Source organism: Gavialis gangeticus, unplaced genomic scaffold, assembly GCF_001723915.1.
Source record: "Gavialis gangeticus isolate Ggan-Ray unplaced genomic scaffold, GavGan_comp1, whole genome shotgun sequence".
Classification (NCBI taxonomy): domain Eukaryota; kingdom Metazoa; phylum Chordata; order Crocodylia; family Gavialidae; genus Gavialis; species Gavialis gangeticus.
In genome coordinates, this window is record NW_017729011.1 from 22,813,875 (window position 1) to 22,839,710 (window position 25,836).

Sequence of the window (25,836 nt, forward strand, 5' to 3'; positions counted from 1 at the left end):
AAGACCGTTTCAGGCTGGACATAAGGAAGAATTTCTTTACTGTCCAAGCCCCCAAGGTCTGGAACAGTCTGCCATCGAAGGTGGTTCAAGCACCTACACTGAACACCTTCAAGAGTAAATTGGATGCTTATCTTGCTGGGATCCTATGACCCCAGCTGACTTTCTGCCCTTCGGGCAGGGGGCTGGACTCAATGATCTTCCGAGGTCCCTTCCAGCCCTAATGTCTATGAAATAAATCTACGGTGCTGTGTATCCGGCTAATCACCTACCCTTGGGCCAAAATAGTTAGAATGTTGTTTGGTTACTTTGCATTCTTTAATTGCCAAGGAGGCACACCTGGGTTGAAAGTAATAGGATTTGCTTGTCTGTTATGAGGAAGGCAAAGGTATTAGCTTGTTGCCAAAAATTCTGGCTGATGTTCGGTGCAGAAAAATGCCTAAGGGCCAACTCTGAGAGTAAATGACACCCCCCTCCCTGCTTTCAACAGCGGATCTTGTGCAGAGAGTAGAGGGGAGACCAGAAGTTTTTATTGGCCTACATCCTGCCCACTGATGGCCTTAAACCATCTTAAGCAAGGACAAGAGGAAAAAACTTTTAGCCCTAAGCTAAGTCACGGGGATAGGCTGAAGATGAACTGTCCCAAGCTACTGGTTTCAGTTGGCTGCATCATGGGATCTTTGTAATCCATATGGGAACTTATTAAAATACCCAAGAGGAGGCTGGAGCACAGAGCCATACACAATTTTCAATTAATGAAGTTGCAGTCTCCCGCTTAAGCAGATCCTCCTTCTCTGGCATTCATTAGGTCACATGCTCTGCTTAGTTCAAAATATTGCCCTTAATTAAGCCTCAGTCACTGCATGGAAGCAAAGAACTGAATCAAACCTTTCCAATTCAATTGAATTAGAGTGGTCTATTTAACTCACCAAGTGCTGGGTTTCCTGTCTTTCCACATGCTGTAAGAGAAGTCTCTGTTTCTGAATGACAAGATGCTTACAATTCCTAAGGGAGACATAAAAGACACAGTGTTTCTGAATCACAATTTGTATGAAATGGTTTGATCACTCAAGAGTCAAAATTCGCCTTCCTTTAATGTTGTCCTTTAGTCATTTGGTTTCTAAACAAGGCAAAAAATGGTCAAGTTCCAGCTCATCACAGTGTTTATATCCCTGGAAGGGTAGATCAACTAAAAGCCTATTACCTACAAATGAAAAAAATACATATTTACAGCACTTGCTGCATAGATGCATTATTGGGAATCAAAGTATTTTTGCCATTTGCTCATTACTTACAGAAATGTTACATAAAAAAATAGCTCAAACGGTTTTAGTTAAAAATATTATATAAACTATGTATCATTATCATTACATTTTGGTAAAGTAATTAACTCTCCTATTCAATAAGTCCCTGAAAAGCTTTGGAACAAGACAAGAAATTGGAGAATACATTTTTTTTTTTTACCTTCTTTCATCTTTCTCTTCATCTTAACTTCTGAAGTCAAGATTTCAGTGCCAAGTAAATCCCAGTTACTGGTCTTTTCCAGGTAGTGATACACATAAAACACTGGTACAATACTCATAAGCTCAGCCTCTGCACTGCCTTTGGGCAAATTAGTAAGAAAATCAACACCTTCAGGTCTGAGGACTGCAGAGATTACTTCACCCATAAGTTGTCCTGTGAAGAAAAAGGAATGCTGACTTAAATGGTATCCAAGGGCAGAATTTAGCCTGTGATAAAGAAAATATATTTTTATTACATGTCACTAAAAATCAGATTGCACGTTTTCTAAAGGAAAGACTAGTGTACAGAGACTTTTCCACAAAAAACAGGGAACCTGAGTATAGTTAGTTGGATGGGAGCAGGAGAGGAAGCTAGCAGGAAACAGGTAGGAAGGTAGGAAAAAAAGAAAAAAAATGCAAAAATAAAAAACTACATCTATTTTACCTTTTACACTCACAGTCCTGTCAATTTTTGTTTTGGGTACCATATTAAATGGTACCCTGTATCGAAAATCTTGTCGTCTTCTGACTAAACCTGAAATTGAAAAATATATGTATAAAATATAGTCTTATTTATGTGTCAGTGAAATTCAGACCCCATAGTCCTGTTTGTTCAGATTTGAGACCACATCTATTTGACATGGTAGCAAAGAAACATATGACATTTTTTTAAACTAGAGATGAGTTCAAAAATCCAGATCCAAACAACACGGATCTTTGAAAAGTTTATTTGGTGATTTGGTAACAGATTAAACTGGCACTTTACTTTTAGAACAGTACTTATCTTGACATAAATGTTGTGGCTTGGATTCATCTCTAGTTAAACTGGATCATTTTCTATTCTAGGAAACGTTTGACTATAATTGAGCTTGTTTGGTTGTAGAAGAAAAAAGTCTGCATTCTGTATAAGATTCCAATTACTAAAAGACTTTAAAAAGGCAAACTGCTTTGAAGTGGATTCTATTAGTCTCTGGATAGAGGAGACGAAATCTCAAGGAAGGAATATGTGAAGGTTGTACCATGAGGAAAACTACATTTTTTAAACTTGATTTTCATGCTTGTTTGGGATGGAAGAGTGAAAAAAATAGATAATCGAATAAAAAAAAAAAATAATTCTCCATACCATAAACACCTTTTGGATCCAGAGTGAAACCTGCATTAAGTTCCTTTTTAATGCCTTCTGGCTGAAAGAAAAAGAAAGACAAAAATAGGCAGTATATCAAAACACTTTTATTTAATTGAATATATTGTCAAAATGAATAATTTTAAAAAATTATAAATTAGACTCCATCAAAATTGTCTTTTATTTGACTTAGAGATTTTTCCTTCTGCTCTTTATTTTAAGAGCAAAATCTTCAACCTAAGCTAACAATAAGCGTAAACTAAGTTGGTAGGAATGATAAAGCAGTAAAATAAATATAGCTTTCCATAAAATGTGCTTTAGCATTTGAATAATGCAAACAACTATACAAACAGAATTCTCCAGTCTGTGTTACAATAAGCAAATATCATTTTCAAAAAGGTAACTGTTTAAGGGCCCAATCCCTCAGTTGCCCCACTGAATAACTCTTGAGGGAGTCTAGGGGAGTTTTGTGTGTGAAAAGTATGAAAGAAATATTTTTTGTAACTTCTAGATACACCACAGTGGAGCTCATTGGAAAAGTGCTCCTCTGTTAATCAGAATGATACAAGTATTATTATATTACAGAACCCAGGAGAATGATGGGTATTTTTAATACAAATAAATTACACATGGCATCTGGATTTAGTAGTAGCAAAATGTAGCCATATAAATATATTTGCATAAATATCAATCACTTATTTCAACCACATTTATCTGAAATGAGGATAAGCTCTAAAGAGGGTTTTGATCTTACCACAACACGTAATGTTTTCACTAAAATTTCACTGTCCCGGCCAGTGTACAGTGTAAAGTTGATTGTATGAAGACCTAGTTCCAAAGGCAGCAGCCTGACAGTTACTGATGCGATAGAAGAACTCTCTATGTTGCTAAATTTACAATCCCGTATCCTCTGTGGACCAGTTGAAGATTCTCCAAACAAACAGATTCCCTCTCCAGCTGCTACTTTAACACAGAACTGAAACATCAGCAAAGATTTTGAATGTTTACTCATGTTATAAGCAACAACTGTGAAACACGTGTCCATAAACAAATTTAAAACTTTATTAAGAAAATGTTAAAATTATAATAGCTAGTGTTACTACATGGTTGTGTACTACATTGCTAGACATTTTTTCCTACCTTTGAAATAAGTAAAACCAATTAAGCCATCCTATATTTGAAGTTTCAAACTCAATTTCCTGAGTAGAAGCAAAGGAATTATATCATTACTTTTAACTACTTATATTGGGATAGTAGGAAAAGGTTTTTAGGATATTTCAAGCCTAGATAAAGATGCAGTCTCCCTGTCCCAAAGAATACACAGTTTGTAATGACTGGCAAAATACTCATGCTGCATTTGGATGTACAACAGAAGCATAATAGACACACTTACGCTTACTTTTATCTAGCTTTGTCAAGCAAAGTGAAGATGCAAAAGCCCAGGCTTCAATTCAAGGTAATCACACAAAATAAATACCCAGAGTTCCCAGCCATTTGTACAGCCCATACAGAAGCCTAGAAATGCCACTTCTTCACTGGAACCACTGTCTGAATTCACTAGCTTAATTTAGCTCAGGTACTGAAGAATCCTGACCCAGGCACATATACTGGATCATAGCAGAGACAAATCCTTTAATAAAGTAATATTTCTATAAAACTTATACAAATTACCTTAAGTGTGGAAGTTCCATAGTTGTAAACAGATCCTTTTAATGCAATTTGTTCTCCACGCACAACAGAATAAGGTATATGCATGCTCAGGAAGACATCTTTAAAAACCTGCACTTCAAGTGGATCAGCCACACATATACCTATAAAAAATTAAAAACACACAGGTGCATATAGTTGGATTATTACATGAAGTAAGCAACACATCCACTTAAGTCCCTGCAACTTCATTGTCTTTACTGGTTTCTTAGCCATCTACAAAAATCTGCTCTGATATTGGCAGCTTGATTTTTTTCTGAAATAGCCAGATTTGCTTTACCTCCCTTTCTGAGCTGTTATCTGTCCACACACATCACATACTCACTGTACCCTCCAAACCTGACTTTTGCTCCAATCTCTCCTTCCTGAAGTCCTGAGTTGCTTGTTCAGTGGTACTACCACCTCTACCCAGAATTTTTCCTTTTCCCTCTCCTTAAGCAATCAAATTCCTTTCTTTAAATTTAACCGTGAAACTTAATTTTGTTTAGTATCCTATGTTATGATTGTAATACAGAGATGCACAGGTTTTAACTTCTGACAAATACTGAATAGAAACAAATTTAATTAATTTAGATGAAAATCATGCTTAAAAATCAGATTATTATGATTATACTGCCTTTGTTTTTCCCTAACAAACTTATTCTCTGTTACATTTTCATTATCCAGATTCTAGAAGCAATGATCTATGCTTCATTCCACTTGAAAAATAGAATAATAGCATCACAGGCCATGTCTACACTGCCTCTTGGCCAAGACTGCTGAAAAACAAGACCCAGCTCTCACTCTGCACAGGGCTGAGCCCAGCAATTAGGCAGAGTAAACAGGTTTTCTTTACAGGGGTTCTCAGCATGTGCCCCACTAGTGCTCTCAGACTTTGTGTCTTGGGAAAGAGACTGGCACTGGAACAAGCACTCAGGATGCTGGGAACATGCAACTAAATTATGAACGTATGGCAATCAAAGAGAAGTTTCGCAAAAGCAAACTAAATCCAGTGCACCCTAATTCTTTTGGGTATCAGTAAGTGGGGTGGAATGGCTTACCTTTATCTGAAATGCTAACACCTTGTATTTCCCATGTAGTCAGAGAATCAGGCAGAGTAATTGGCAGACTCTTTGATCTGTATTTAAAATGATTTTTGTGGATGAGTATATTTGTACGTTTCCGTTATTCATTTGTTAATACAGATAACTGACATAGTTCTACACAGATTCAATCCAGAAAAGTTTTCAATGACTAACACGGATTCAGACAAGATAAGAAGGTCTGAAGGATCTGAAGCTATTAGTTTTTGAACACTAAAAAAATTATTGGTCTGATTAGGCTTAATATGGGTTGCTCTTGAAGGACTATAACCTTAAAACTAAGTTAAAAGAGCAGTATCAAAGTGGAATAACTACATAATGCCCCAAAAGGTTTAACAATGTAACTTTGGGACAAATGAAAGAAAAACTGTTCATCTGAAAAACATTTCTGTCAAGAACTGCAAAGGATGAACTTACTGACCTGTTAGCCATAGCTAACTTACTGTGCCAAGCACAGTGCCTCTGAATACTCCATGCTACTTGGCACTGTTACTCAGCTGTGCTAATCAGCCAGCTCAAGATAATGGAAACAGCTGCATTGTGCTTCCATCTTAGGAGGCAGCCCACAGGGAGCAGCATAACATGTTTAAAGGCACTGCTGCCTACTTGCCTAGCATGGTAATTTGGTCTGCAGACATGTCCTTTTGAGTCAGTATAAAAAGTAGGGAACAAAATCATTTCCCTTAGCAGCAAGGATGTCTCTCTCTCAAATGATAGTAAATGATTAAAAAAAAAAAAAGTACCCTTGGGGAACCTGGTGGACTTCCCATAACCAACTTTCAGGGAAGTAGCTTCGAACCTCTGGTTTATACAGCTCCAGGAAAGCCTCAAATTCTGGAAAAAAAAGATAAAAAAGGGTGCGTCTGTACCAGTTCTTGGGTTCTCCAGGTAACGGAGCTCTCAGGCAAGCCATGTCCACTCTCTCCTGCCCTGCACATGTGTTATGGAAATGAGGCAGTGAATCTGCTCTGATGAGACCCCCACTTCCCACTGCCACTTTCAGCCATGCTAGACAGATCACAAGACAAGTAGGTGGGTCTCCAAAAAATGTCTGGAGATCTGTTTTCAGGAGCACCTCAGAAGTATTAAAGACAGGGCTAATCAAAGAAATACAGGGATTCCCAGCATTTCACACCCACAACTTCTCCCACCACTCAGTCATAATCATTCTATTACTCAAAATCTTTGCTTCCAATTGGCTTTGGGGTACATGAAAAATGTATTTTGAATGCTTTCACCACAAGCTACCATTATCCCAATGCATCCATCTGCACAACACAAATGCTGTGCTATTAACCAAAGTGTGCTGTTGGTGGATCTGAAAGCATTAGGAATATACAGAATGCCCTTTGTCCCATCTTGGGTGCACAGCTAAGAGGAAACTCGGACTCCTACTCTCCTCTCTGTGCTGAGATCTTTAATACTCAGTGACCTAGCTGGGTAGGGGATTTGACCATGACATTGCAGTGAAGGGTTTGCATCCATGTCGTGTGCAGGATGTAACTCCTCTCATCTCATGTCCTACCTCCAGTGTGCCTCAAGGCAATAAGGTCAGAAATATTGCTTCCTGCCATGGTCCCTGAACAAGTTTGATGGTACAGAGACCTACCCATCCTGAAGCATGTAGAACATAGGTTCTTGGTACCCAGTTAAATTAATGATGAAACAACCTCACCAGACACTGCCACTTCAGCATAGGGGTGTGCGAAGCGGGCCCTATTCTATTCAGATTTGGCCCGAATCAGGGACAGTGATTGGATTAATTGATTTGGATCACTGTCCCTGATTCAATTCGGCCAAATCTGAATCTAAAGATACAATGCCAATTCGGAGAATCGGCCATTCAGACACAGACACAGTTTTAAATGTTTTTTCTACATACCTTGAGGTATCAGGCACAGCTCATGATCAGTGCGATGCTGGGGTGCATGGAGCATCCCACAGGAGCACAGGGGGTCGCCCACATTGTTGGCAGCCAGCAGAAAGCGGACTGAAAGTACTTCTGGTTCACTTCCAGGTCAGCCAGGGAACATGCTGGGGACCCCCCCTGCACCCACCTGGCTCGGTGATGAGGCACAAGGGTCCTTGGGTGCCCCCCACAACCCAGGAGGCACCAGTGGCTGAGCCAGGTGGGGGGCATGAGGGGGGGAGGTGAACTGTGCTTCTGGTCCACTTCCGGGTTTACTGCCAAGTGCACTGGGGAGCCCCCCATACTTCTGTGGGACACTCCATGCACCCAAGCATCACAGCACTCATAAGCCCCTGCTACCTAGAGATATGTAGAAAAAACATTTAAAGCTGTCTCTATGTCCGAATCGCCAAATGTTTCTGAATCAATTTGGAGGGTTCTGATTCGATTCAGAGTGATTAAAGGGTCCTCTGATTCTATTCAGATTCAGAGATTCGGCCACCGAATCGGGACGAATTGAATCAGGGACCAAAGCTTCACACAGCCACCTAAACCATACTCTACTACATGCGTCTCATAGCTACTTGCACGCACCCACACACAAGGATTAAAACCTGCAAGACTTACGCTTTCGTGCCAACATTAGAACTTTGTTGGGCTCTTGCTGACGCAGTTGATTTGCATATTCACAGCAATCTTTAAATGCATATAAGCACCTTGGACCACCCTGAACTCGTTTAGTTCTTTCCGCACAAGTCTCAGTGACTGGATAGGCTCTTACTCCATCCAGGCAGCACTGACGAACTGCTTCAATTACATATAGGGATGCTGAAATAATTAATTAAATAAATTGAACAATCCTTTCCCTTGAGATACAGCCATTCTTCTAAAAACGCATTTTAAGCAGTCACACCAAAATGATTTCTTCTACATTACTGCTCTGGGTAAAGATTTGAGGGAAACCTACCTTCTTATTTTTCTAAAAGCTGGTGCTCAAAATGGCCTCTCCAAATTAGTACTATACTACTGAATCAAAACATTTAAAATGCATAAGAACAAGGAGACAAATTACATCTTACAATATAAAGGCAGCTATAGAAGCTATAATCACATTTGGTTACCTCTAAAGGGATATATGATATGAACTGGTGATCTCAGTCCAGTCACTGAGGATAGTAACCCACAATACAGATGTTACTAGTACCACTGGAAGCCACAGAGGAAGGAATTAAGGGCCATACCGAAACATTCAGATTCCCAATTTTTGTTTTAAATTTAAAAACAAAACAAAACTTTTGAACAACCTCTTTTCATTATTTCCTCCTTAAAGTCAAATCGTTTGGATCGTACAATTGCAGCACAAATCTCATCTGTTAAAAAAATAAAATGGAAATGTTATAATGTTTTTTCCCAAACATTTATCCTACCTGCAAAATAAATTAGTTAAATTATTTTCTAGAATCTAGCTGTGAAGTAGGAGCAGTTTTTACTTTAATTAATCACAAGTGAAGCTATAATTGCTCTAGGCTTTAAAATCTAAGATTTTTTTTAAATAGTTGGTAGGGTTGGAAGGAACCTGAGCAGATCTGGGGAGATCTGGGGAGCAAAATATATAATCACAATTCTTATACACTATACACACTAGTGTGTGTGTGTGTGTAGTTAGGTGACTACAATTCCAGTACAGCTACTTTTCATTATTATATAATTACTTTGCAACATAATAGCTGCAAGATATGAGGTTGGAGAAAACCAAAAAACAGATTAACACCTTCACGGTTAAAAGGAGATAGATTACCTGCTTCTTTTGAATCATCTGCATTAGCATTAGTTAAAAATGTAAGCCCAGCTAAGCGGAATACATTAACATTGTTCTGTCCTCCTCCAGCGCCACATCCAAGATCACTCTTTTCCAAATCAAGCATTACCTGTAGGAAAAATAAACCAGAACATAACTTTAATGTAGGATATACTATATGACTAGTGAGACCTGCGAGCATCTACAAGCCACTTTAATCAGTAAATGATACAAGGCTGCCACTAATTCAATTTTACTATTCTCACCTGTACTAATCTGTCGGATAAAGTCACTATGAGGTGATGTTAAATAGCTACAACATTTAACCTCTGAGGTTTATGCCACTTTCAGTGGCAGCCAAAATTAATTAAAAATATATAAGTAATTTGCAAAGAGTGCTGATCGCTAAATTGGAACAGTATATATTACAATGGTCTATGTTACAGTGTGCATATACAGTGATATATGTTATCCTACCAGTGGATAACATATAACATAGGGCGCTTTCAAGCCCTAACACAAAATGATCACTACCAAGACAGAAACTTCCATGCCTATTCACAGACATGAAGCTCTCCAATAATGCTTTTGGTGATGTAGAATCTGGACACGCAACTCTTCCCACTGACTAAGCAAATATCAGAAATGTTTGGTTTTTTTTGGCGGGTTTTTTGATTGCTCAACTAGACTGAAACCTGTGATAGAGGGGGAAAGTTCTACATCCTATTATCAGACTAGCTCAACTCATGAAACAATAGCAACTTCCAGATGCAAGATTCATTTTTCATTTCTAGATACTACTTAACTCTTTCCATAGACCTCTTTCTGGTCCCAGTGACTCCATATACGGCTTTGTCCATAGATGACAAAGTAATGAAAGAACTGAACTGGGTTTTCATGTAAAATGGTATGTTCTTTCCCGGCTTATATGACTCTTGTCTGGATGATAATTTAATCTATAAATTGAAAACAAATATAGGTCCTTAAAAAAAAAAAACAACTTACACTGGGAAAAGATGAGAGAGGTGAAAGCTGAGATGAAAGTAACATTTTCAGGAAGTATTAGAGTAGCTCTGAGAAGAATTTTGCTCATACAGTGAATGCACTACTTAATTAAAAAAAAAGAACTTTTAAGGCACATTCTATTAGTTACCTCAAGGCTGTTCCCACATTTCTGTTCTATATTCAGCCAAACCGAATCAGCTACTAATTCTGCAGTGTTCTCACCAGTGACAATGTAGTAGACAAGAAGACGGGCTGAAGGAACCATATCTTGGGTTAGCTGAAAGCTTACATGTTCATAGTCTGTATCGTTAATCCTAGCCTGAGTTCCAAAGCTTATTATTTTCCCTTTGGACAGAATCTATGAGATAGAAAAGAAAAGAAAAAGATAATCCCAGAATGACAGTTAGGTTGCAGCAAGTATTTCTGCCTATTTAGGAAGAAACTTTGGCAAGTAGAATCAATAGTATACCAGCTGCACATCTTAACTTGAGAAAAAACAAACAAACCCAAAATGCTTTTTATATGAAACTCAACTCACTTTTCAAACATTAAGCCACACAATAGCATGTAAAGTAGATAAATCTTTTGTATATGGAGCTTAATAAAAATCAAACATTTGAAAGATTTAACAGACTGTATCCACTTGATGAAATAAATATACATTATTGTGTTTTTAGGCATAAACAACAGGTGTACAGATGACAATGTACAGTGTGTTTTAATCAATAGATAACAGCATAACTGACAGTAGCATTTTTTCATGTTGTATGTCATCCTATAAACTCTTAGATACAAAGTTATATAACACTATTCCTGAAAACAAGTTTAGGAATCCAATGTACCTAATCTCCCCTGGCAGGGTAGGAAAGATTATCCTTACTTAGACCACATTTAAACTAAAACAAACATGGCAGTGCTCCCTACCCCCAAAATGAAATACAATACGCTCTGCAAATGCTTTCTTGATGTTTGCCCATAATTTTGCTCTAAACAACTGCAAATACATCCAGTTCCTGTGGAAATTCTTAACACAAGAAAATGAACAGTTTCCCTAGGTAAGCACATCATTAGAATATGAAGAAAGCATGTGTTCAAGTGCTTTGCCTAATTCCAGCTCTTAATCAGGTCTACAAGTTCTTTGGTGATGTCCACTGCTGTAACTGCTATCTCACAGTACCATCCTTTCAAATGCAGAAATTCTGAGTTACAGACTTCACATTATAAGATGTAATGCTGCTGACAAGCGGTTGATACAGGGCTCATGGAAACTAACTGTGGTATTAATTCTTGATCTCATTTTTACAAGTTGTTTCTCCATGTCAGTATTATATGGAATATGCAGAAGCTTTGGAAGAAGCTGCTTTCTGAACTCAAACATAGGACTTTGATTGCAAGGGTTGCATATCTGGCACCCCATCTTGTAATGTGAAAGTATATCTGTTACTTACCAAATAGCTGTAATAATATATTTTATGAATATAGTGGCTACTTGGATGCACATTAATGCTGATATGGTCCCCCACACGGAGCATTTTATGGTTTGAAGCCCAGTCAATATATAGATAGCTTTTGCTGAGAGATGAGTAAGCTGTTGCTTCATAGTGTTCAGTTGCCTGGTTTTCTTCTGAAAGACTTGTATCTGCTGTTTTTACCTAAAAGTGATGTAACGTGTATTAAAAGATTTTATGCCAACAAATAGCTTAAAATGTTTTGTAATTCTATAAAAGCTTGCATGAAGAAAGTAAAGATACTTCAAATAAAAATCACGCCAGCCTCAAAACCATTGCAAAACAAATACTGTTTTGTTTAAAGTTTTGATTTATTGTATAGATAGGTAAATTAACTCCATGGGCTAATTTTAAAGAAACTAAGCACCAATAGTCCTCCGGCCAATAATAAAAGAAGGAACAGAAATAAGGCATCCTGATTTCTAAACACAATTATTATCTTTTTTCTAACAAATTAAACATTATAGTGTAAACTTAAAGGACTGAATCATTAAGAGTGATATGAATGACTTTAATAAAAGACACCTCAAACCACTGCCTTACAGTCTTGCCTCTGCACATCCAAAATGCAGCCAGTAAACACTATTCTCACCATTTCTCTGAGCCAGCCAGAACAAACCAAAAAACTATCCCTATTAGAAACCCTTCTTCTGTGTAATTTGTTTAATACACATTTGGATGAACAACATCTGAAGTTTTGGGTGCTTGTCTAAATTGGACTTCTGAAATCTCTATAATACTCATATTTGGTAATTTCCAACATTTTTCACAACGTCTCTTAGATTACAAAATTGTCACATTTTCAAATTCCCTGGTTTCATGTGTAAAATCTTTCTGTTTATACTGTCAACAAGTCAAAGCACACCATAAGGGAGTATGAACTGTACAAGAAATACACAATTCAAAAACAATTTAACTCACTTGAAACTCCAGTGTTTTGCTACCAGGTGGAATATTAACAATAAATAATGCAGTTCCATCTGTCCTGCTTGTTTGTCTCCTCCCAGATTCTGAGGCCCCTGGTACCAAATGAGTTGAATCCATCTGTTCATTAACTGCATTTGCAGTAAGAGTTACAGGGACGTTACCAACTGGCTGATTCAACGTATCTTTCACTTGCACCTATTTAATAGATACAATTTAATATAAAAAAAATTATAATTCTTCAAATTTGAGCACGAGCAGGAGCGAACACCCTCCCCAGCTACTGCCGTGCTTCAATAAAAGTAAATCCAACCACAGCTATATGAATTAATGCATGTTCAAAGCATGGTCAAGCAGACAGATCTTAAGTAATATGGATAAAGGAAAACATAACTGCATGCAACTAGGTTGCTTATGTTAACTAACCTTTATAGAGAATGGAAGTCCAGGTTTCACAAAAAGAGGAGTAGCAACCAAGTTCAATTTATATGGCGACAAGACAAATTTGACTCCATAAAATTCAGCTTCTTCACCATGTCCACCTACCAAAACATAGCATCTCTTTTGAAACATGTACTCTTGGACCCCATTTCTCCATCTGCCCACAAAGGCTCTTTTTAAAGGCAACCCAAATAATTTCTTATCCTCAAGCTTTATTTAGTCTTTGCCCATGACAATCAAACTCTTACCAGCATGAAATATAACTTATGAAAGAGAGAGAGAGGGAGAGATAGAGAAAGAAAGAAATACTTTAATAATTTTAAGAACATGTCACATTGTGCTGGGTGATATTAACTTATCCTCCTCCATCTTTATACCATTTTGGTAAAAGCACATTTGAAAAAGAACCTTGTCTAAATAGTGTAATTTTCCTTCCTCAGTTTTATTCAGATTTGCAGATAAGTGTGTTAAAAGTGTAGCAAGAAATCCTTTTGTCTGCCTCCCACCTCAAATGTGAAGCTCCTCCATATAGCAAAAGCCCCTCTTTTAGAATTTGCCCCCTTTTGGGGATGCTTTCTCTTTTCTACCTTTTCTTCCTTCCTCTCTCTTTTTCTTTTATTATATCATTATTATTTTTATATAAGGTGTACTTGTAGAGAAAATAGAGTTTGTGGATGCTTTTACAAATGTACTTTAAGTTTAAAAGTAAGTTGTACCATGCAACAATGTTAACAAGGGCAGGAATCTCTATATGGAGAAGGTCCCTGAATGAATCATGGTTGATTGTGTAACACAGTACCTAATCCGGATAAGCATGTTAATGAGTGGCAATTAACACCTACAGAATCAGAGACCAAGGAGAAGAAAGAATTAATAAAGAGCCAGGAATTCCTGGAAGCGTCATTGTTAAAGGTACGGAAGCCCCTGTTGGAATTTAATCAACGCTGGAAACAGACCCTTGGGGCTGAAATACCCCCTGATCAACTACTTCCAGAGCTCTATTCATCATGGCAGTGAATCAATCAAAATTCATCAATGGACTCCTGAGACTGCACATACGTGCGGACGTGACCCCTGGGGCTGACAGCTGCCATCCAGCAGCTACCAAGAGGGGTCAATGACCCCTTGACTGGGTAAGCCCAAGAACTGGGGAGTCACCAAAGTCTGCCAGAGAGGGATAAAAGTCAGCGAAGAATGACCCCCAATGGCACCCTCTTTGACCTGACCAGCACCCTGCCTGTCCAGCCAGAAGGACCAGCCAGCGACCCCCTTCTGCAGCAACATAACACTGAAAGAAGCCTCAATGGGCCATCAAGGGTGGACTCCAGTGCTTGGGGATTAGGTATCTCTTGACACCAGTGCTTAGTGTTCAGAGCTGGCTACTGTGAGTATGGGTATGTGTGTGAATGTGTGTGTGTTTGAGGGGATCAGCACCAAGGTTTACAGTCTGACTTTTGCATCCATCCAATAAACTAGAATTTTATGATGATCCTGTGAGTTCGTGCTTTGTAGCCAACAAAAGGAGAGACACAGAAATACCTTACCATCAGACTCTAGCACTGATGCCGCAATATATAGGTATGCCCCATTTAATTCTTCTAGACTTTGGCGGCCTATGTCTCTAACTGCATTTCTGCTATTAAAATTGACCTCTGCAACTCCATTTCTCATCTGATAAAAAATAAAGGTTAACAAATTATTTATTCTAGTATTCACAATTTTAACATTTTCTCACAAGATTCAACAGTTTCTCTCTCAGATGTTGCTACATACATAATGTGTTTACTAAGAAACTAAGGATGAAACATTCTAACAGAAGAGAATTAATTCCCTCAAATATTGGTAATTAACCACCCAGTGGCACAAGATGCACAACAGGTCCCCAAATCTAGTATGACCTAGGTGCAATGTAGAGAGGGAGGATTCAAAGACATTCAGGGAAGAGTGGGCCTTTGATCATCTTTGAACGACTGTACAGAAGGCCAAACTAACTCAAGAGAGAAAAACTAGAGGTATAGGATGATCTCCCAAAGAACATCCATTTAATTTGGAATTGCTTGGGTCTTGCCATCACTGTAGTACAATGCCCATTTATTCTGTATTTGATTATCTTCATTTATTCTATAATCTTTAATGTAAAAATTCTTTCATGAAGTAACAATAGCTCATGAGTGACAAACTCATCTGGCCCATGGCATGGGGCCAGTCCATGGGTTGGATTAAGCCCAAGGGACCCCCCCAGCCTGCATGCCTGATCTGATCTGGGATGCTGACACAAGCATGTGTCATGTGCAACACAGCCCAGGTCCTGGCTGAGCAAGCAGCGATTGCCTCCCTTTAACCGATGCAAACCAGGATGTCTGCACAGTTCCTTTCTCCCTACCCCCACAGGCAGTTAGGCTCAGCCCTGCCCTGGCCAGCCACGCTTGAGCAGCATAGGCCAGAACCAGCCCCCGTGAGTGCTATGGACAGCGCAGCTTGGTACCCAGCCCTAGCAACTGTTGTGGGTGGCATCAGGCTGCCCAGCACAGTATGTCGGTCAACAGGATAGACCAGAAGCCAGATAATGGGGCTCCACGGGCAGATTCAGCCTGCAGACCCTGGGTTTAACATTCCTGATATATCTACAGGTTATGCAAATGTATAATTAAGCTGAACTGAAACTGCTTTCTGGCTGAGACAAGACCTGCTACGCTTCAGTCCAAAATTAAGTTTTATGTTCCTTATAACAGGGATTTCCAATAGAAATACTGACTGAATAACTGACAATGCCAACCAGAGGGATGGATCTAATTCCTGTTTAATCCAAAGGAAAGACTCTATTAAGGCCTGAAGTAGGCATATGATGTGAAAATACCTGGGTCATCTTTTTCTTACCTCAGTTACATGCATTGCTTTTGGCATCATTGTTTTTTCATTTGCTTCAATTATTCCAAAACGGACAAAAACTTCTGCATGGGCAACCACCTTGTTATAAAAGTAGCTTGAGAATAAGACAATAAAATACTCTTTTAAATTGCTGTTTCAATGGCTAGAGCAAAGCTGACTATAAATATCATATGCACTTAATTTCTCATAAGGAATTGGCTCCTAAGCAAGAATGGGCACAGTAAAGAGATATGTTGGCAAATGTTTCTAGTCAAAGTTAAGACCTGTTGACAAGTATTGAAGGAAGATGCATTCAGTTATTTTCCACTGCATAAAGGACTGCAGTGATGTAACTTTTTTGAGAAGAAAGAAAGAAAGAAGGAAAGAAAGAAAGAAAAAATGGGGCGGGGAATCTTTGGATACAGGAGGATTCAACTCACTAAGGTAAAGAAAAGCTGAATATGTTTACAACCAAGTACAATTTTCCTTACCTAGCCTGAATAGTTATCTTGAATTTCTCAAATTTCTCAAAACTAATGAAGTTATATTCTGGTTCTATGGAGACGGAAAAACTTGGCATTGCTAAAAATTAAGCAGAAAGTTAAATATAATAATTTGAATCTAATTAAAAATATTAAGCAAAACAAATATGAGGTATCATTGCATGGGCTCCAAATAATTAAATGTTAGATTCAAATTATTTGAATTACATATTTAATGGGAATGAAAAATAAGCCCTTGAGCAATCAGACATTACCATATTCCTTAACTTCAAAGTTAGTAAAAGCTGTTGTTGTGAAGCTCTTCTTGTATTTAGCTTCAATCTTCCAGGTACCATATCTATAAAAAAGGCAAAATAACATTTTAAGATGAAAAACAATGTATGCCTAATAATGAAAATATGAATAAAACTTGTTTAATAAAGTCTACAGTTTGTTGGTGAGAAGAAAACTCTGTACAAAGTTGCACATATCTTCAACGCAGTTTCAGAAAGAAGGAAGATTGTGCTGCTCTGCTAATATATGTTTAATTTAATCAGGCTGTTATGTAGCAATCATTTTGAAGCAGTTAACATATACTTGTAATTAATAGGTAGCTACCTGCTTTACCACTGGTTATCTCTACAGGTTTTGATGCAGTCCCTCATCCAAGCACTTATTATGAAGACTGTATCCTGATTTGTGCTGGTTGAACTAAAGATGAGCTTTCAAACCAATTCAGTTAAACAGGTGTAACTGTATGAGAGCACTCATGAATTGATCTAAGCCTTGCTTACGGATATTTAGTTCGCATCTGTGTAAACTGAACTGAAATAACCCAGTATAACCCTGTTCACAGCAGGGTTTTTGTTTCATTTTAACTAAATCTTTGTAAACTGACCAACCAAAAGCAGTACAACTTCTTAATGCAGAACAACCCAAGATTAATTTAATGCATATCCTAGTCACTCAAAAACCCCCGAAGGAGCTTCTTTTTAACCTAGGTACTACAACTGCTTTGCCTTCACTAGGACTGTAACATAGTTTCAGAGGTTAGTTTAGCATAGGTTATAACTAGACATTTTTCCCCTCTAATGAAGTTTGGGTTTTATCTGCACTACATTTTTACCTTGATTTAAGTAACAGCCAAGTAAATCAGAGGTACTTGGCATATTTGCATAGGCTAGCATGTATACTACCTTCAACATTCATTTCTCACAAGAGCACAGACATTTGTGGCTAGAGCAAACATTTAAGTTTAGGCTAGATGAAAGTACGGGTGTTAAACTGTACTCTTGTTTACACCAGGAAACTGCATTTTAATGTGTGTTAGCTAACATGTTAAAATCCTAGCACAGCCAATCTGAGGGCTGTCACATTGCACACAGGATGTGTTAACTGGACTTAAAATGCAAGCATCCATGTGTTCAAACAAAAAAACATAGAGGGGTGCACTGATAAAGATTTTGTTGATGTCGATGGCTGATTATTAACCAGTCCTATTGACTGATAGTGATCTGATAGCTGATATACAGGAATGCAGCCTGGCAGCTAGGAGAGCAGCATCCAGCCGGTAAGTTGGGGGGTGGGGGTGGAGAGGAGCAAGGGGGATGGAAAGGAAGGGAAGAGGAATGTGGGGGGAGCAGATCCAGGCCCCCACGGTGAGGGAGGGAGAGAGTGGGGCAGGAGCTGTCCAGCCAGGGCAATGAATGCAGCCTGGGAGTGGGATGGAGCCACAGGTGGCTTGTCCGGGGTGGTGCAGGGGGATGAGGGGGATGGTGGCTCCCTGCCACTACATGCACCCCTGGGGGGCGGGCTGCTTGCTGTGGGCTTGGGGTCAGGGTCTACACTAGCTTCTTCCCAATGTGGGGTCTGGGCCAGGGTTGTGCTTGGGGCAGGTGGAAGCAGGGCAGGCAGTGGCAGCAGCGCTGGGAAGGGAGGTTATGGGGAATTTTGGGGTGGCTATAGCCCACCCTGTAACCACTCCTCCCAGCACCCCCGCTGCCCATCCCACCCCTGCTGGCCCCAAGTGCAGCCCCAGCCCAGTCCCCTTCTGGAAAGAGACTGGCGCAGCCGCTGGCCCCAAGCCTACAGCAGGCAGCCCGCCTTTACCCCTTGCACAAATCTGCAGGGCACAGGCCACCCATGCCTCCCGTGGGGGTGCATGTTATAGCAGGGAGCCAGCCCCCTCCCCTCCCCACCACATCCCCTGGACAAGGCACCCACAAGTCCGTCCCACTCCTGGGTTGCATTTACTGCTCTGTCTGGCATCACCTGCCCCTGCCCTACTCCCTCCCTCACCATTGCGGCCTCAATCTGTGCCCCCCCCATGCCTCCACAGACTTAGTGGCAGGGAGCTACTCTCCAAGCTGTCCTGCTGCATTCCTAGCCACCTGCATGCTGCGGCTGCACACATGCAAGCAGCATTTATCAGTGACATTATCGACTACTACTACAAAAAAAGTCAATTGCCAATAATGTTAATTTTCCTTTTATCGGTGCCCATCTTATTTACTACCAATATATTGGTGCACCTCTAAAAACATGTAAGTGTGATCATATAGCAAAGCTGTGACTTTTTATGAGCAAGCTGTGTATGTTAGAGATTGTAGCAGAGATTACCATGAGACTGGTCAGAATGTGTTCTAACTTTAATATGGCACAGATTTAACACATGCTAAGTGGCTCATGTAACAAGGCTATGAGTTGAAGTTCTAATATATATCAGCCAGTCAAGGTATTACAAATAAGCACAGCCCAGTGGAGATGCAACAGCTAGCAATAAAGGAATTTTTTCACCTACCTGGCCTCCCAGAAAAAACTATGCCAACAAAATCACTCTTCTGCTGGCGCAGCTGCATACTCACTGGGGGTTTTGCCAATTTAGCTGCTTTTTCACACTCCTAGCCAGCATCATACTCCTATGCTGACAAAAAAACAGTCTATGGTGTAAACCTGACCTTAGTGAAGTCTATGTTAAAAACAACCAGTAAGCAGTTCTTGTAGACGGTCTGTGTTAGGCTGAAAACAGTGAACTCTTGGTTATGAGCGTGGGGCCATGTCTAAACTAGGGAAAAGCACATTTTTAACATGCTTCAGCTAGCTGAGTAAACCCTCCAAAAAATCCTGAAGACTTCTAGTAGGGTCCTGATCCATGCCTAGAATTCCTAATAAGTAATATGTAAAAACAACAAATATATAAAAGTAGTTCTTTCCATCTTGGGGGCCCAGGGCCCCACAACCCATGAGAAACCTGGGACCTGGCAGCAATGGAAAACCAATCTCTAGAGCAACTGAAATTACTATCGACTTTTCTAGTGAAAAGAAAATAAGTTAAAACATTCTCTGCTTTACATTTCTACTAGCATCGCTTTGCTTACCCAATGAACCTTCAGCACGCCCTACAGGACTAAAGAAGAAATGATGAGGTATATATTTTGACTTTGGATACTCCTGGAAGAAATAAATCCTTTATGCTATATATTCTCTCTCTCTCTCTCACACACACACACAAAATTATACTGGAAAAACGATACACACAAATATTCCCACTTAAAGAGTTCATACACTTACTTTCAAACTATATCCAGTGCCAGTTTTTTTATGCATCTACAAGTCCTCCCACCCAGAAATCAGCCTTCTACCTCATGCCTGATTCTAGCATGGAAAGAAATCTTTTTTTGTTTTTAAACTTTCTCAGCCAACGGGCCATCATAGGCCCACTATTCTTCTGTTGTTATAATTCTATCCATGAATATCTTTACCTGCAGCACTTCCTCACTTTCTGTTGCTACTGTGGCAATTAAAATACAAGAAATTGAGCCTTATCCGTGGCTATTATTAACAATATTGCTTTATGCATAAAATGACAGGAACAAAAAAGAGCATGGCCACGGCTGTCATACTGTCATGGTTGATATACACAATGCCTAGGACTAGAAATCTCCAGGTCACATCATATACCTTAGGCACCCTGAATTAGGGGTGGCCACCCTGCAGCATAAGTGCTACAAGAAGCATGGGCAGTCTGTGTGGCACCTGACAGACCAGGGAGGGGAAAGGCAGCACAATACAGATAAGGCAGAAAGTAGAGCAGCAGGATCAGGCAGGAGGCACAGACCACAAAGCAGAAAACACAGCAGTAGATTGGACAGGGAGCACGGGACAGGAAGCAGAAAGCAGAGCAGCCCACTGGGCAGGGGAAGGGGACTAGACTGGGACTTGGGGGAGTACAGGGATAATTTGTGGCTTACCATTCCCCCACTGCCTTAAATTATCAGCAAAATGCATTTTCAAAATCTTTGAGATAAGGTATAACTAAGTAATGGTTATCAGATACACTTAACAGAAATCTACTTAGGGTTAGATGGAATCTTGAAGTGTGGAAAAGACACAATTCCAGTAAAGTCATTTTCTTCTATTATATCCACTTTTACTCCTTCTGGATCCTTTAGGTTAAAAAAAAAACAAACAAACACAAACAATCATGAAGTTACAGAGAGTTGACCAGCAAACACTCAAAGAAATCATTTGAGGAAAGACTATATTGAGTGACTTCAATTGAGAATGATCATCCTCATTTTTCCTCACTATCTTGTCCATTTCACAGCATTGAAATCAAACAATCTTCTCAACCAAGCCCTACGCTGAAATTCTGGAAAACATGTCTGAGAGTCCAGTAGTTAAACAGTTGTTACATGAGACAGCATTGTTGGTGCATCACTTGGGTAATGCCACTACAGAAAAGATTGAGACTATTGACTATTTTGAATTGGAACTGAAAGAAACAACATGCAATGAAAGGTTTCCTACAAATCTTATCCTTAGAAGTAAGAAGCAATTTTTTTTCACTCTGTAGCTATTCTGAAGCTGTGACTTGCCAACTATCTAACTGTGCAAAGTCACTTCAAAGGATCTTCAAGTTGATGCCTTATTAAACTACAAAATCAGGTTTTGGATAACCATTGTCAATGTTGTTAACAACCTAACAATCAAGCTATTCTGATGCAATAACACAGTGGTTTACTACTCAACTGTTTGGGGGTTTTTCTCTTTATGGTCTCTGGGATGACAATATTCAATTATGTTACAATATACTCACCACAAAAGTTAAGACAGTTTCTCTTTGGGCTGGCTTCAGTTCTTGATTCAAAGAGTAAACCCTAACTTTCACTGCAAGAAAAATACATTTAGAGGATATGATATTACACAAAAAATAAAATTACTTTAAGTTACTACACTTATTTATTCCTAAAATCTTCAGTATTCAAAAGAAAACCATGGTCTGTTGAATGCCTGGGACCCTACTAGGGACAACAAAAATTATTAGAATTATTACAAGCTATCAACAGCAGAGAGAAGCAGATTCTGAATTACAACTACTTTAGATTGAATTATCACAGTCCAAACTAAATTATTATACTGTTATGATCCCAGCATTCTTAGCTGTGGGGAAAGGAAGAAGTACTGACAGTTTCTAAAATGATAGCAATTCAATTAATTTTTCAATGCAGTATTTCCTCAGTTATATTTTTTCAAAGGTCCTTCATTTGACCTCAAATTACTCATTCATGATGGAAGGGAAGAGAAGTTCAGGAGAGAATGTTATGAGAAACTAATAATGATTCCAAAGTGATGACACAGTTCTGAATATTGTTTTGATTTCTAATGCACATCACGCTTAAATAAAAGTTGGCAGTAATTACATTTGAATCCTAATTTCTCAGCAGTGCCAACTCACTTTAAAGCTTTAACTCAACCAGAAGGAAATGAATATTACTCTACCTGATTGATCAGGAGTGTAAATGGGTTTGTCTGTCTGAATAAAGATATATCCATTGTCGTAAGTAACTGGCATTTTTTTTTCTCTTGTGAAATGCACAGAACTAGCTTCCAGATACACATGGACTGAGCTCCCTGGTCCTGGTAAATCTTTTGGCTGAATCTGGGAGGCAAAAAAAAATATTGAAAAATATTAAATTAATTTTAAATTATAATTATTTGCCTTCATATTTTTGAACAGAATATGTGATTGATAAGTACTATTCTCCTGTTATTTATTAAATATTAAGTTCATGAACACTAGTATCAAGACAGATTTTCTCTCGCATGTACACTGTACGTAATAGTCAGGAACGATACCAAACAGTTTTCTTTTTTTTTTTCAGGTAGTGTCCATGGGTCACTTGTACAGATAAAGCACTAGGTCAGAAGGAGCAAGATCCAGTTACTGGATAATTTATAAAAGTCTCATTTACATGCCAAAGGTGAAATCCTGGCCCTTTTGAAGTTAATGGGAGCTTTACCACCAAGTTAAAAGATTTCACCCCAGTTTAGTCAGGCATATTGACTTACACTGAACAAACAATTCATCAATCCAGGCTACAGCCATGTTTCTCCCCCCCCCCCCTTTTTTTTTTTTTCCTTTCTCAAGCTAGGTACAGACATTCAAAAAGTCCAAGGAAGAATTGGCCAAATTACACAGTTTTCCGTAACCAGAGTAGTTTAGCTTGGTAGTGAACAGAACACACATTTGCTCTTTGATGAGGGGGGCAAATCTTAGACCAGGTTGTGCCATTTTTGAACATCAGTATGTGTGCCAAACTTCTGTTCTGCTATGGTACAGACTGGCTTTGCAAGCTGAATTTTTGTTCTCTTACAGGCATAGACTGATTTCTCATCACTTATACTGTTAAACTATAATGTCTGTACCTGGTCCTAAAGGTAAAGCTAGTCAGGTTTAATACTTCTACAACTATTTGTTCAATATAAATTAAAGTACAGGATAGAGCATGTCTATTTGTTTGATGAGAACACAAAATTATACCTGTATAACCAAAGACATCATCAGTATGCAAACAGAAGTGGAGAGATACTGCTTTAGGGAGTTATGGATAATTAAGTTAATGAAGTTGCATTCTTTTGGAGCAACACCTACATTGATTTTTCTTTTTCTTTTTTCCACATTATTGCTCGAATCTCACTTTTTTCTTGCTTTTTTTAAATCTCATTCTCAGCTCTTACAGGAGAAGAAAGGGCTTGAATATATTACAGAAAATATCACACAAGAAAAAAAGAAATAGTTTCACACACTTTTATATATTTTTGCTGATTAATTATGCATTAATTTCCAGGGAATTAAACTGGCACAAAACTGATACAATAATCTGAAGAACCATGCCCCTCATCTTAGTTCAAACAACTGGAAATTCATCATAACGATTTCAATCTGCTCTAAGTTTACAACCAAATACAACCATAAGGGAGGACAAGAAATGCTTTAAATACATACCATTAATGTTACAGAACCTTGGAATTTGTTGGCTGAAGATAAAGAAACACGGCCAGAAGAATAAACAGTTTGCTTATCTGGATAGCTTTTAATGGCAACAATGACAGAAAATTCATTCTTATATCCAAATGCTTGAATTACCACCTTTTCAGATGCCCCAACACGCAAGATCTTTGGTGCAGAAACAACATACCTGCAAATGATAATAATAATAGGATAACGGAACTGCCAGTCTCTTTTGTACCTATTTGCATTTGAAATTCACTGAAAGACCCACCATTAAAGCAGACAGGCTAACAGCGTGACCTATTTCTAGTTGTATTTAAATTGTCTATTGAGAATGTGCTCTTGAAAGCATGACATTCAGGTCTCCACGCTGTGGCTGCAACACAAAATCTGTTTTTGAAGAAAAAGGAGTTTCTTCAACAGGTGACAGGTTGTGGATCTATTAGTATGCTGATAAGGAACGCACAGTTAATTCTTACCACAAGCCAAGAGTTCTACTGGCAGAAGGCAGGATTAGCCCCTAAGAGACCCCTCATTAGGCTCAAGGGCCTCCTTAGAAAATGCCAGCTCTTAGCTTTCACTCTTTTTTTTACTACAGAAAAATACTAGAGCAATTCTTCTATTCCAAAGCACTCGGAAAGACCACTGCAGACTACTGTGTTTTAACACTAGAGATTCCCTACTTGACATTGCTGGTTTTATCTTGTGAATCATGTTTGTACACCTAACACTTCTAGCATTGTGCTCTGGGGCATCGCTGAAAAGATCTCAGGGCACCCTGGTTGAGAATCACTGTTATAAACTCTATTGTTCATCCCTGCTATGAAACAAAACCTAATCCCTGGTATTCAGTTGTAGGAACTTCAATATTGCTTATTTGCTATATTGCAATATGCTAAATAAATTCTAGTAACTGTATAAATACAAGTATTGTTAGGCATTTTTAACTGAAAATTGCTTTTGTGATAAATATTTCTTCAGCATATTTCAAGAGTAGACAGTACACTAGTTAAACAAAACCATTCTGATAGGAGCTATATTTATGTCATGTCTGAATGTGTTAAGATAGAGGTGTCCAACCTTTTGGTCCCACTGGCCAGATGAGTGGTGGAGGGATATCCAGTCTGTAGGCTTACACCAGACAAGGCCTCAGTCCTGCACATCATATGGCAGCTGTGGCTGTAGCTTCTGCCCCATGGTGGATCAGACCTACTGTCCCCAGACTCAGCCCCATGCATGCTGGATCTGCCCCTCTACCCCAGCCCTGGAATCCTAGCCCCAGTCCCACCCCAGCCCTGTGTGCAGGTATAATTTTGAAACTATCTAAATAATGGCTTACAAATAATAGCACAAAGAAACATTTACTTTAGAAAAACAGGCAATCATCATGTTTAAATAATTTAAATTTGAAACTCTTTAGAGTTTTGCCTGTCAACATTGACAACATTTGGCTCTAAATCCAAAAATATCCAAAGGCATGAACACACCTTTTGGGTTTGTGAAGGGTAGTTAGCAGCATTAGTCAAAAGTCAGCCAGAAGGCTGGGCAAGGCACCCTAAAGACTAATTGGGTCAGAGAACCATAAGCCAAGTTTCTCAGGTGCTATAGTTGGTGTCTGCAAACATACACCCCATTCTGCAAGTCCTTTCTTAGGCAATAGTCCACCTGAAATCAGTGTGAGTTTTGCTGGAGTGAGGATTGTTGAGTCAGACTTGCATAGTGCCTCTTGTATTGGCCTTGATTTAATTCTGTATTCATATTAATCTAAATTTTTACACTGGCAGCAGTAATCAAATAGTATTTCCAGATAGTACACTATACTTACGTTTGCTCCTGACTGAAGCTTCTGCCACAAATTACCAAAATACAAAAAAAGCTTAAAATATTCATAGCTGACAAGCACCAACCCAAAGATGCTAGTAAATCCTGGTGAAACCGCATTTGGTTCTTCCTTCAGTCAAGTCAGTGAGTGGCATTTGTATTTATCTAACAATTAACCATTAACTGCAGATCTCTGAAAAGGCTGTTGTCCCCTCTCCTTATCTCATGACTTTGAAATTATCTGCACAACCAAAGCCATAATTTTGTCCACAGCAAGCCATATGTAATCCACCTCTTAGAATTTTTCTACAAAAAGTTTTTTTATTGCAAATTCCATTTGATCAAAATCTGCTTTCTGCAAGAACATGTCAGTTT

At 38.8% G+C, this 25,836-nt stretch overlaps 1 protein-coding gene across 2 annotated transcripts in view; it reads right to left on the reverse strand.

The window, feature by feature from the left end:
* C5 (complement C5) overlaps positions 1 to 25,600 on the reverse strand; it is a 50,934-nt gene extending 25,334 nt beyond the window's left edge. Inside the window, exons 1-25 of one of the 2 annotated variants that reach the window (XM_019510841.1) lie at positions 25,466 to 25,600; positions 23,635 to 23,827; positions 22,128 to 22,287; positions 21,445 to 21,515; positions 20,700 to 20,791; positions 16,622 to 16,704; positions 16,356 to 16,446; positions 15,874 to 15,979; positions 14,541 to 14,667; positions 12,982 to 13,097; positions 12,553 to 12,753; positions 11,572 to 11,775; positions 10,272 to 10,481; positions 9,925 to 10,074; positions 9,119 to 9,248; positions 8,625 to 8,690; positions 7,948 to 8,148; positions 6,155 to 6,245; positions 5,370 to 5,446; positions 4,294 to 4,433; positions 3,377 to 3,598; positions 2,623 to 2,683; positions 1,945 to 2,034; positions 1,462 to 1,674; positions 927 to 1,002 (exon numbers count right to left, since the gene is read on the reverse strand). In XM_019510841.1, coding sequence (XP_019366386.1) covers positions 927 to 1,002; positions 1,462 to 1,674; positions 1,945 to 2,034; positions 2,623 to 2,683; positions 3,377 to 3,598; positions 4,294 to 4,433; positions 5,370 to 5,446; positions 6,155 to 6,245; positions 7,948 to 8,148; positions 8,625 to 8,690; positions 9,119 to 9,248; positions 9,925 to 10,074; positions 10,272 to 10,481; positions 11,572 to 11,775; positions 12,553 to 12,753; positions 12,982 to 13,097; positions 14,541 to 14,667; positions 15,874 to 15,979; positions 16,356 to 16,446; positions 16,622 to 16,704; positions 20,700 to 20,791; positions 21,445 to 21,515; positions 22,128 to 22,287; positions 23,635 to 23,827; positions 25,466 to 25,581 — 3,287 coding nt within the window. In that variant the 5' untranslated portion in view covers positions 25,582 to 25,600. Of the gene's footprint in view, positions 1 to 926; positions 1,003 to 1,461; positions 1,675 to 1,944; positions 2,035 to 2,622; positions 2,684 to 3,376; positions 3,599 to 4,293; positions 4,434 to 5,369; positions 5,447 to 6,154; positions 6,246 to 7,947; positions 8,149 to 8,624; positions 8,691 to 9,118; positions 9,249 to 9,924; positions 10,075 to 10,271; positions 10,482 to 11,571; positions 11,776 to 12,552; positions 12,754 to 12,981; positions 13,098 to 14,540; positions 14,668 to 15,873; positions 15,980 to 16,355; positions 16,447 to 16,621; positions 16,705 to 20,699; positions 20,792 to 21,444; positions 21,516 to 22,127; positions 22,288 to 23,634; positions 23,828 to 25,465 lie in introns of those variants that run through there. The other variant, XM_019510842.1, reaches the window with a different exon arrangement.
* Between the last annotated feature and the right edge of the window lie 236 nt (positions 25,601 to 25,836).